Source organism: Sphaerodactylus townsendi, linkage group LG09 (assembly GCF_021028975.2).
Source record: "Sphaerodactylus townsendi isolate TG3544 linkage group LG09, MPM_Stown_v2.3, whole genome shotgun sequence".
Lineage (NCBI taxonomy): Eukaryota > Metazoa > Chordata > Lepidosauria > Squamata > Sphaerodactylidae > Sphaerodactylus > Sphaerodactylus townsendi.
In genome coordinates, this window is record NC_059433.1 from 29215070 (window position 1) to 29227836 (window position 12767).

The window sequence follows — 12767 nt, forward strand, 5'->3', positions numbered from 1 at the left end:
GTAGACTCTAATTTTCTTTCTGATTGAACAAAATGAGTTGGGGAGATTAGGAAACTGCTTAGACATAGCATGAAGAAAAAGACTGACCAGGGGTAAAAACGTGTGAATCAAAGAGGTAACAGTATTCCTACCTCCTCCTTTCAGGACCTTCGACCCACCTAATCCATAGCACAAAACCTACTAAGGGGGTAAGCAAGTGACATCACAATCATATGACAGGAAGTAGGGGCAAATTGCAACATCTTCAGTGACAAGCCCAGGGGAGTAAACAAATGACCAAGAGGATGAAGAAACACAACCAAAGATGTGCTGTAGCCAAGGGTTGAAGCTATGGAAGAATCCTCAGCTCTAAATGACCTTGCCTCACCATCCTATTCTTCTCAGCTTGCTTTCTAAGAGAAGCATTTCACTCTTCCATTCTACACATTCTACAAGTAGGAGGCCCTTCCAAGAAGCAGCAAAAAAATGGCGTCTCTGTGAGACCACAACCTGGAAGGCGGGACTCTGCAATGCATGCAAGGGTCCCAACCCATTATGCTATTGTGATGGAGTAGTAGAGAAAGGATATTGATGTCGTTATTTGGAGCTCTGCTATATTGACCACATAGATACCACATTCCTGTATTGACCATGCAGATACCACATTCCTACCTTTGCTTTGGTAGGAATGTGGTGTCTAATCAGTTGGGTCACCTAGAAGGCTTCAAGGAAGTCAGAGAACTGGCCTAACAGAATTGTGGCTTTTGTTGGATTCTCTTGACTGCGGTAGAAAATGTTTACCATTCAGCTGCCGCTAGAGTAGAATACCTGGGTTCTTTCTATTGCCATGGATCATAGGACCCACTCAAAATTTACAGGCCTCCACCAGAAAATGAATTTATTTGGATAACTCCAAGGAGTGCACATTGATGTAGGTTCTGGATGAGCAGAGGCGGCCATGTCAACCAAAGACAGACTGCCATAGAGCTGGACAGATAAAAGCCACAGGAGGTGGCACAGTTGGTCAGTTTTCTCACCTTATGTTACTGATATTACTGGAGGACTTGAGGGACTTTTTGACCCTTCCCCCCTGCATTTAAAAATAATCCTTCCATGTTTGCTGAGCATTTTGTGAATAAAAGTACTTATATCCATTTGATCCTAGATTCCATGATTGGAACAGAATCTGAACTGGAAGTGTCCCCATTTGAAACACTGGAAATGTCTCCTCTTTTGTTGTCTGTTGTGGGATTTCCAGGCTGTGTGGCTGAGGTTTGGTAGTTTTAACTAGTTTTAGCTCGTAATGTTTCACCCACATCTATGTCGGCATCTTCAAAGGCATGTCATGGAAAGATGTGCTTCTGATCGTGATATAGCTTTGGATTAGTTTTAAGATATACCTGCAATATATGTACTTAAGAAAATCCTACTAATACTTTGCTAAATAGTATAATGATAAGTGCCATAAAGTTGCAACTGATTTGTAATGACCCCTTACAAGATTGTCAAGGTTAGAGTCTAGCAGAGGTGGCTTGCATTGCCTTCCTCTGCTCATCAACCCTGATCTTCCTTGGCGCCTGATCTTCCTTGGCGCTCTCCCATCCATGTACCAGTATTTGTGCCACTCTTGAGATGAACCCATTGGCCGTTATGACTGATGGTGTCAAAAGCCACCAAGAGATCCAGGAGAATGAACAGGCAGGAACGTACCGCCCAGAGGGATATATGGGGGCAAATTTCCCCGAGTAGCGCCCATTTAATCGGGGGGGATTACCCCCCACACACACCCCTCCTCCTTCCCCTTGGGAAGACTGGATCTCCGCCGCCAAGCTGTGCCCCCCATAGCCTCTTGGAAGCCCAAGGGCAGGGAAGACGCCACCTCTCGCCCTAAGTTGCCGGCAGGGCTTGGAGCCGCTTGCGAGGTCTGCAGGAGAGAAGGAGCCACCTGGGCCTGGCCAAAAGCATGGGTGGGAGGATGGAAGTGGCGGCTGGAGCAGCTGGAGAAGGAGCCCAGGTAGACCTGGTGGGGTGTGGAGAGGGCAGATGGGGCCTGGCCGCCAAGAGGAAAATGGCACAAATGGCAGCTCCCTGACTTGCAGGGTGGCCACAAGTTCGGTTTTCTGAGTCTCCCCAACCTTCCGTGTCCTTTGGGGTCCATCAGTTTGCAGTCGCAAAGAGAGATACCTTCCCTAGTCCCAGCTTTGAGGCGTATCGACACAAAATGGAGGCTGGGGCAAGAAATGAGTTTTCCGCCAGGCAGCGGGGAGGTGGGGGGCTTATTTCTTGCCCTGCACTCCATTTTGTGTCGAAACATCACTGTCTCCCAGTGCAGGTCATACACCAGGGTGACCAAGCCCATTTTAGCCCCATGATCAGGACCAGACTGGAACAAATCCAAACAATCCAACTTCATTCAGAAATCTCTGAAGTTGCCCAGCTACCTTGCTCATAATGATATGAATGAAACTAGACAGTAGTTAATCAACAGGAGCACTCTTAGGTAAACTAAGGATTAGTGTTTCAAATTGGATTTAGAAACCAAGTATAAGGCAGATGTTGGGGAAAATCAGCATTATAAGTTATAAACGGCTCAGTCTACTAACAACCTAGCAGCTAACTGCATTTTGGACAAGCTATAGTCTTCAAAGGGTGACCCATGACCTTGTTACAGTAGTCCAGACTGGGATGCCACTAAATTATGAATTATCGTTAGACCATTCTTACTCAGAAAAACAAATAGTAAACCAGCTTGAGTTAGCAGGAATGAAACACCACTGTTACCTGTTATCACTTATCCAAGCATCCAATCAAGCATCAGGTTCAAGTACATACCCAAGATATGTCCAGGCTTAATCAAGACTTCAAAAGGGGTCACCCTATCCAAAGAAAATAGCTCTACCTTCTACTCAGTTGCGTTCTCAATCAACAGTACCTCCATATCATCTGGATAAAGTTTCACCTTTTTCACTCAATCATCAGACATCAGCCAGCAGTTTCATTTAGATGTTAACCAGAGGGGGAGGTAAGATGGATCCCAGTGGAGCCCTGCAAAATAAACTCCACAAGTAGGCCAACAGTCACCAATTGGCGCCGAGACAGAACCGAATCAACCATCGCAACTGATCGGCTGTGACAAGTCCCTTAGTAGCAGGTATGTCAGGAAAGGAAGAAACCCAGGAGGACAGGATATGTGGCTCTGTTGTCTTGTGAGGACTGGGGGAGCAGTGGCTGTGGGAGATGCAGTGGTGTTGTCTTCGGGCACTAAACCTGAGCAAATCATCAAAAATTCCCTTATGACTCCACTCCTCTCAGTCAGTATTGAGGCTTAAGGAGGGGGTAAACTCTTTGTGCATACCTTTCCCCCACAGAGCTGAAGCTACACAGGAAGGAGAACATTCACCGAGGACAGGCTGCTCGATTTCTGATCCTGTCCTCCAGCACTGTTCCCCTCAGCTGGAGTGATTGTTCTGCTTCTCCAACATAGGCGAGACAAGAAATATGCCACGCTTCAGGCTCGACCATCTGAAGGCTACTCTCCAGGAAGAATCGAAACCACTGCAGAGCTGTACACCCTGGTCTCTTCATAACAGGGGATTGTAAATACTATCACCAGTGGTGTCAAAGAGCACAGTCTATTTTTTTTAGCACAGGCAATCCGCTTGGTTGACCAAAGCTTTCTCAGTACCACCACCAGGAGAGAAACGAGTCTGAAAAGGATCTAGATAATGTCTGTCGTCCTGGCCATTCTGAGGCAGCCTCTGTTACTTCTCACTTCTGCTGATCTCAAGTTGCATTTCATGATATGTCAGTCCTTCTTGTTTGGAAGCATCAGAATAAAGTGGGGGGGGGGGCTCATCTACCTGGACTTTCTGAATGGTTGTGGTTCCTCCATCAGGCATCATATGGTTTGCTCTTGGGAATGAATTATCTGTCCCATCATTAGTTATCCTCCTCTATAGATTCTGGGATTGGCTGAGAACAAAATACTCTTCCTGGAAACAATGTAGTGGTATGATCTTACAGGTTTGCTCTGTGTCTATATCTCCTTATGTTGTTGCTGTGAAGCACTTCTTAACATTCCAAGACATCCTCTACTAGCAGTCCTGCTACACAAGTAATAATGTGCCATTGGTCCTTCATCTATGACCAGGGAGTCCAGTAAACTATTCCAACAAAACTTCAGCTTCAGTTTTGATCCTGTCTTTCCCTTTGCAATAGGCATTTCCAAGCAAACTGTCTCAGCTGGTACGGGACACCTCAAGGCCTCTTGCCTGTATGATACATGTGATCCTCTGGCCACATTTTTCCTCTCTCAGCCCTGCCTGGTTCAAAATGATCATTGTGATGTCATATTAGATTTGTGCTTGCTTGGCAGACACGTCTGTGAGCCAGAGGTGTATCTAGGGAAAATGTTGCCCGGTACAAAATCTGAGTTTTCCGGGGGGGGGGGGCACAATATGGTTGGCCGCCCTCTCTCATCACAACCAAACAACAGAAGGAGGAGGGGTTCAGGGCGATTTTCCGCCCCCACATGACTAAATGGCTGAAGCCCGGGGACATCTGTCCCCATATATCCCCCTGGGCGGTACGCCCCTGCTACGGGCTGAATTGGAAGCCAAGCTACAGCAGAAACTAATGCAACCTCCGATAATCCTTCAACAACATTTTTGAATCCAAACTGGTAATGACTTGGATTGTGTGTCAAAGTCTCCATGGTCAAGAAGCACTGCAACTTCTGCAAGATTTTCACGTATCTCTGACTCTCACTGCAGTGCCCTGGCAGTTTCCCAGCCATTGGTCCTTGGGGCCAATCTCTTCCAGAGAAGGATGGCAGAAAAAGAAGATGAGAAAGTACAACGTGACTACAGTCCAGATCTTTGTCTCCAAAGGTTTGAGATCCTTGCTCGTCACAAGGTATGATCCACACGGGTCATAATTACCTCTGAGCATATATTTCTTGTGACTTTAGTTACTGATCACAAGAGAGTGCCCTGACAAACAACCATACCTTCCTCAGTTGGTGTATGGAACTGTGTACCACTGGTGTAGCACTCATGGTGCCTGGGTGACCTGAGAAACCAAATCACACTCATTCTATCTTCAACAACAATCCGGAAGTTACAGAACCTTTTTTAAGGATTCCGTTTTGGGGAAGGATTACCATAGGGATTGTATTGTTCCAAATGGGATGTGAGCATCAGTAATTGGTGACCTTCCTCCTTCTTCCAGCCTGACAGCAACCAATACTCCCTTGGGTATGGTTGTCTTAATTTTTGCACTGTTCCAAACATCACCCTTTGCTTTCCTCATTGCCATTGCTTTTAATAGGGAGTTCAGCAGGTCCATAGATTCCAATATTCTTTAGATCAGCCATGTACTGGTTACAATAGTATTTCCTTCTGTCTGAAATCTGTTGGGATATTCATTTGAGTATAATACTGCATGAAACGTTAATTCTCTATATCCTTTTTCCAGTTATCACAGAAGGCTGTAATCCAGTGCAAAGAAGCGGTGAAGTACTCTGTGAAGTACTATCAATTAAACATGACTATCATGTTAACATTGTGAGCCCAGTTCAAGAGAGTCCAGATGTGGTTTTGTGTCTTTATATTGTGTGCTGCTTACAGAGCACTTGCCTTGATTGTTTTTCCCCCCATTTCTGCAGGTTGTATCAGTTATCTGTTGGCTTTTTTCTCACCTGCTCAGATAGATTTTCATTTGTATTGTTTGAACATCTGTATCTACTTGAGCTATGGCATTCCTGCATAGCATGAGAATATAAGATCTTTGCAAGGGGGTGGGGGAGTCAAGATTTTAAGTGCTAACCGAACAAAGGCTCAAGGATCAGCCACAGCTAGTCAAACAGCAGACCTGGGAGAAATCCACAGTTCTTGCTACTTAATCCATTTGAACCTTTGTTGCAATTCTCAGAATCATAGCAACATATCTGCACCAGTTCCCTATGAAGAAAAGGTAGACTGGAAGCTTGTGACTCATGAGTGGCACTCACATATAGTAAACATACAGTGAGCATCAAGATGCCTTCTCGTTTAATTTCATAGTTGAAGAGCACTAAGCTGTTAGCTTCTCCTCATATGGAACATAAAATTGTTTGTTTGGGGTTTTTATATTAAGTTTGTGGGGTTTTTATATTAAGTTTGTGGGGTTTTTTATATTAAGTTTTCAGAGAGTTGCCCACAAGGGCTCCTGAACAGTAATGGACAAAACTTGTGAGCATCACTTTGCTGTTACCAACAAATTGTTCCTGCTCTGCGGTCATTCTGTAATTGTTCACAAAACCAAGGGCAATTTAGCTCAGTGTTTTTGAAGATTTTGGTATTGGCTGCTGCAAACTTTGTTGTTTCATTAGCCACACTTTGCAGGTATTTTAAAAAAATACCACCCAGGGCTCACCAAATTAGGCACCATCAGTTTAATATATGCCATCATGTGCCAGCAGTGCCTTTCTACTGTTGACATTGGGCAAATGTGCTGGTCTCTGCATGAGAGAATCTGTGTAAACCAATCAGTCACAAGAAATTGCAACATCCAGAAACTAGGGGGTGGGGGATTTTTCTCTCTCTGAATGGACAACTACAGACCAGAAAGTTATGGTGCTACCCTCCCCCCTCCTGCCCCCAAAATCATAAGGAATATACAACATGAAAATGCTGGATCAGAACTTATTTAAAAATGCTACATGTCATCCTGGCTTAAACAGAGATTTGAGTTTCTTTAGTCACTGCAATTTCTAATAGCTCTATTGGATTCACTTTTAAGACATTTTAGTTGGCTGTTCTTAATTTGTTTTATCAGAACAACATCAGTTAATTTTCCCTTCAACTATTAGCTTACCTGTTTGAACTTCTGATGTATCTCATAATTGATAGTTTGATTGTTTATGATGGGACTTGCAACTACCCTTTCTACATCAACCCCTTCCTTCCCCCCTTCCACTGAGATTCACAGTTTAACTCCTTTCCCTCCATCCAACCTGCCTCATAAAATTTCCCAATACGATTTTTGCTCATGTAGCACCTAATGAAGTAGGCTGTGACCCACAAAGCTCATAGGGAAATTAAGGTTGTTACTCTTTAAGGTGCCACTGGGTTTTTGTTTGATTTTTTAAAAATCAAGTATTTGGTACAGTATATTTGGTCCTTGTCATTCATGTCTTTACTCTCTCCCAAAGTGATCGTGATCGCTAGAGATGCCTGCTGGATAGGATTGCAACCAATATCACCTTGCTCTGGTATTGCTATTGACACTTGAATAATAAAGAATACAAGTGCAGTAAATTTACACCAGAAATCAGTGTATAGTCACAGATTTAGGGGCACCACCTCCAAAAATTTAATTTGGATACAGTTTTTTCAGTTCTTTAGTGAAAGCTGGGGTAATTTTACTACATTCCAAATACACATCCCTACTATTTTATGGTGGCTCTGATGCTTCATGAAGGGTAGAACAGAGGCATAGCGAGGGGGGCCAGGAGGCTCTTGCCCTGGGCACCAGGTACCTGGGGGCATCCTGGCTGCCCCTTCCCCCACAAAAAAACTCTTTGATACCTTTAAAATGCACTGAACTTCTATCTGAGATGTGCCAAAGCCAGCAAGACACTGGCACAGACAAGACCAGCATGGTTAAGAATGGTGGACTCAGGTTTAATTCCCCACTTTCTCATGAGCATCAGATTCTAATTGGGGCGAACCATGTTTGTTTATCCTTTGCTACACTTAAAGCCTGCCGGCCAGGTGATCTTAAATAGTCATAGTTCCCTCAGAACTCTCTCAGCCTCACCTACCTCACAAAGTGTCTGTTGTTAGAAGAGGAAGGGAAGGAGTTTGTAAGGTGCTTTGCGTCTCCTTACAGTTGAGAAAAGGGGGCTCTAAATCTAAACTATTCCAGCTCCTCCTCCTCTTTTCTTCTTCAAGTGTTCAGGAATCCGCATCAATGCTGGTGGGCAGTTTCAGGAAGCAGAGATGACTTTAGTTGGCTTCCTGAGGCCTTTCAGCTTGGGAACACTCTGCTTTGCTGCCACGGACTTATGCCAGCAGAAAGAGTGGAACAGTCCACGAGGCTGACTAAGCATGGTGCTGCAGACCTTTTTGGTGGCAGCAGTGCTGTGTTGCGCTCAGCCACCACTCATCTATCACACACACCTACACCCCGAATTGGGCTACCTGTGCCTGTGCTGAGCTAGGGACTGTACTGAATATGTTGTTTTTATCTTATTGTTTTGTTTTATGATACAAGCCCCCCTGAGCCTTCAAGGGGAAGGGCAACCTACAAATCTAATTCATCATCATCATTTGATACATCTTATATTTGGATGGATTGTCATAAACATTAGATGGACAAAACAAAACAAAGGCAAAAGAAGCCATCAAGAACTGCCAAATGAGTACTAAGTGTAGTGCAGACTTATCTCTGCAACCTGTAAAACTGAGATGTTAAACCTTCTCTGTGCATGGCTTCATAATTGTTCCTGGAGTTATTAGCAACAAATACAGTGTGCTGCATATCTATTCTTAGATGCAAATGGCATATTTTTACAGCATTAAAATTAGCACAGATCAATTGCTACTGTGCGGCAATATATTGTGCAGAAGAGGCACTTACCATATCTTGGGGGAATGTTTTGTAATTGGTTCCTTTGTCTTGGTTGTTCTTCCATAATGATCAAACTTGAGGGCATTCAATTATGTTTATGGATAGATTCAGGATGCACAAAAGGAAGTATTTATTTGCTCAAGCAGTAATTAAATTGTAGAATTCACTGCCAGAGGATCTAGTGATGGTCACAAGCACAGACAGCACTAAAAGAGGATGACACAGATTGATGGCTGTGGATATCAGTGGCCAACGTCCTTGGTGACAAAAGGTACCCTCATACCACAGTGGTTCAGCGGTAGGAGACAGAATCAGGGAAGGCCTTGGCCTCCGTGCCGTTCGCTGGCCCACCAGGATAATTGGTTTGGCTGCTGTGTGGAACAAGTTGTTGGACCAGATGAACCACTGGTCTGATCCAGCAGGGTTCTTCTTAAGTTCTAATGTCTTAAAGCTGATGGCCTGCATTGTATTCAAAATACAATTCCCGTATCAGCATGGAGATTAAGACCATATCTGCTTCAAGTGTCAACAATTTTGCGCTCTTGTGATGTCCCAATGCTAAAAGTGAAAGGTTCTCTATGAAAAAGAAGTGCATATATCTTCTATTGGGTCCCCTTCATACATACTAAGTTTTCCTTTCCTTCTGTATTAAATGGAGACAATCCCGCTTTTATCATGAATTTTGACCTCATTTTATTTTTGCAAGTGATATTTATCCATCTCAAAGTTCCTGCCAAGATTCTTCCAGTTTGCAACAGACTCCTTATGTTGTCTGGAGAATAGGTGTTTGCTCTTTTTAATTAAATTAAGCCTATAAACTTTCAGATCACAGTATTTTTGGTCATGACAATTTGATCTTCAGTTTAAAAGGTGGGTATTTTTCTGATTGACCTTTTCATATTTGCTTACAAATGTTGACCTCTTCGTATTTGCTTGCAAATGTATATAAAAGCAGAGCCAATGGAGAAAATGGAGCTTTCAACTGACTCATTAGATAGCTTTAATTAAGTTGTTAGGTCACAGTGGTTTTTGAAAGACTGCATGCTGAACTTCTTGGTTTTATGTAGTAAGCAAGGTATTTGTATATACACATTTTACAAATCTTCAACTGTAGCTACAGCATTTGAATTAATTTTATCTGACGTCTTCATTTCTTTACTACACATGCATGACTTTCACCCACTGTTTTATTTTCTTTAGTTTCCTTCCAGGCAGTTTTGTTTTTCCAAAAAACAACTAGAATAGCTGAAAAGAATCCATCAAGCAACTCATTAAGGCTGTTATATGGTCCCCAAAGTTCAAAAGATTAAAAAAAAAGCTTCAGTCATCAGTCAGTTCAAATTCAACAGAATAATAGCAGGAAGAAGCGATTACCAAAATGAACACATAGCATTAAAAAAGGGGGGTCTCTTCTTTCCAAATTACATGTATTCAATTTCATTGCTGCTCTGGGTCTCCAGTTCATCTCTACCGGTCACTGATAGAATTGGAACTCTGCCAGCGTTAAGAGTTCCAGACCTTTAAAATGTCAGTTAGTAGGCGGCGGCCAGATAGCTTTCCAAACATAACATTAATAACTTATTCACAGCCCCTTGAACTCAGTGCCAATTTAACAAATCATGTGAGTTAATACTTCATAGGCCCCTTCCTCACAAACCGTTTAAAACATTTTGAGGCAGGAATTAAAACATTTCCTCCACGGAGTTCCACATTCTTTTTACCCCCAAATGCTTTATTTCCATCCTCAAAACTTTTTGAATGAATTTCCATTTAAAACAATTCTTTGGCTGATGTTTTGTAAACATCTTCAGTTGCTTTGTGATCTATTGAACAAGTTTCCCATGCTTCTCTGCTCCCCTGAACTTTCTCTTTGGCACCATTTTCTGAGCTCACTCAGTTCCTCCTCAATTGTTTATTTGCAGCATTTGTTTTTGTTTTTGGAAGGCCAATCTTTGAAGCACTGCATATACGAGCAGTACAGAATGCAGCACGAAGCTGTGAAGCATCGAGGCATCAATTCAACACAGAATTTTAAAAGGGGGGGGGTGTCACGTAATGGTGGCCAGGAATTGTTTCAAGGGGGTGAGTGTGTATATATATCGTTGTAAAGGGGGGTGGGAAGGATTGAAAAGGTTTTAGAAACGTTTTAGGGGATTTGTGCAGAAAGTTTGGGTTTGGTGGAAAGTGTAGTTAAATAACCGGTATTACACAAACAAGTTATGAACTTTCTGCGTCAGCACTGAGCACTGCTTTTGGGGGTGTGGGCAGGGGGAAATCACTCATTAGATGCTAATGTTAAACACAGAAACCCAAAACTAGTGACAAAACCTGAACAGAAAGAAATCCAACCTATAAAGACACATCCACTGCGCTATGCTTTAGTTTTGATGAGGAGAAAATGGAGGGTATGTTGAACCTCCTCAGGATATTGCTCTCCTCATACATTACCTCATTCATACAAGGGGGGGGGGGGGAGCCTGTTCCACTGCCAGATAAAACAGAGCACTAGCAAGTAGCAATTAAGGTTTCCAACTGGCCAGAAAAGTGTCTTATTCCTTTATCAGAAGTTTAGTTTGCTGAAATGGGCAGTGGAAGGGAAGTTTTCACAACATGGAGCTACATGACCATCACCTGAGAATTGCTGCAGATCAAATGGATATTAAACAGTGACCAGTTTAAACAGTGGCAACCGCAGCAATAATGTACAAACCAAGGCAGGAAACGAGGGGATAAATACAATGGAAACATGGGATATGGCCCTTCCTACCCTTTGGAGTTGCAGTTGAGAGTTAACACCATACAACACAAGACTAAGGTGAAGGAGGGGGCATTGTGAATCTTTTGGTTCACCACTGATGAATCCACTTTCACAGGTAGCTATGGAAATGTTGAAACAGCATACATGTCAAAGAGGCATCAGAAGTACCTGCAGCCAAATTCAAAGTAGGGCTACAGCACTAATGCTGCTACGTAAAATTTCAAGCAGGAAGCAAACAGACTGTACCCCAGCATTTCCAATTTTCCTGCATGCAGGGGAAATACAGAACATTTAGGTAAAGGCAGTCCCCTATTCAAGCACAAGGCATTACTGACCCATGGAGTGATACCACATATGACATTTACTGGGCAGACCATGTTTATGGAGTGGTTTACCACTGCCTTCCCCAGTCACCTACATTTAACCCCTAGCAAACTAGGTACTTGTTTTACTAATCTTGGAAGGATGGAAGGCTGAGTCAACTTTGAACCAACTACCTGAAACTGACTTCTTTTGGGATCCTGTGAAGAAGTGCAGATCCAACCCAGGTTGTGAGCAGAACTGCAGCTTACCACTTTGCACCACTGGGCTCTCTCTAGTATTACCATTTGTTTTCTTGAATATTACCATTTATTTTCTTGAATATTTAATTTAACTTGAGCAGACTAGCACCCACATTTCATAAACCTATCTTTCTCTGGATTTATGGAACAGGATTGTTAATAGAGGCACAGAACATACTTCCATGGAAAGAGAGGTATTTTTCAGTTTACGCCTAATCCCTGCTCACTGGAAGGCCCATTCCTCATATTCAGACAAACAATTGCGAAGGTTTGCTCCATGAGCACAAGGGCTAGAAACCTTTCTTTTCTTACAGGGAAGCAAAACTTTACACAGCTTTGGGCTGTTAAAAATTTGTAATGATAATATCCAAAGTCCTTGACCCCCAGTTTGTGTGCGCATGCATGATACACTGCATTTGTATACAATATTTTCCAAACAGAACACATCCTGTCTTGCAAATGGAACACACGGGGGGGAGGGACTCATCATAAACTTGAAAGCCCGAGTCGCAAAAATAAGAGTAATAAGCAATTTTTTGATGTTGATTTTACTTGGAACACCCCTAGCTATGTATTTGCAAGATATCCGGGGGCACTGTCTTACATCTATACTGTGGAAAAATCCTGATTATGACAGGATGTATGTAGCCTAGCATACACGGCCTCCTCTTTTGTAGAGCACCCATACAGTTATGTAGGTTCTGGGCTCAAGAGGTATTAACAGCACTCTATTCTTCTCCATGTAGATAATTCGTAACACTATTTGCATCCCAACATAGAGTTTATATGCTGTCTACAGTTTGTGATATGCAAAGTAAGGCAAAGTACAATGCACTCCATGATACAAAATTAAG

General features: G+C 42.9%; 1 protein-coding gene across 1 annotated transcript in view; it reads left to right on the top strand.

The window, feature by feature from the left end:
• The window catches only part of RBFA (ribosome binding factor A), a 32217-nt gene that overhangs the window by 1754 nt on the left and 17696 nt on the right, over window positions 1-12767 (top strand). Inside the window, exons 2-3 of the mRNA XM_048508528.1 lie at window positions 4752-4893; window positions 9164-9181. Coding sequence (XP_048364485.1) covers window positions 4752-4893; window positions 9164-9181 — 160 coding nt within the window. The remainder of the gene's footprint in view (window positions 1-4751; window positions 4894-9163; window positions 9182-12767) is intronic.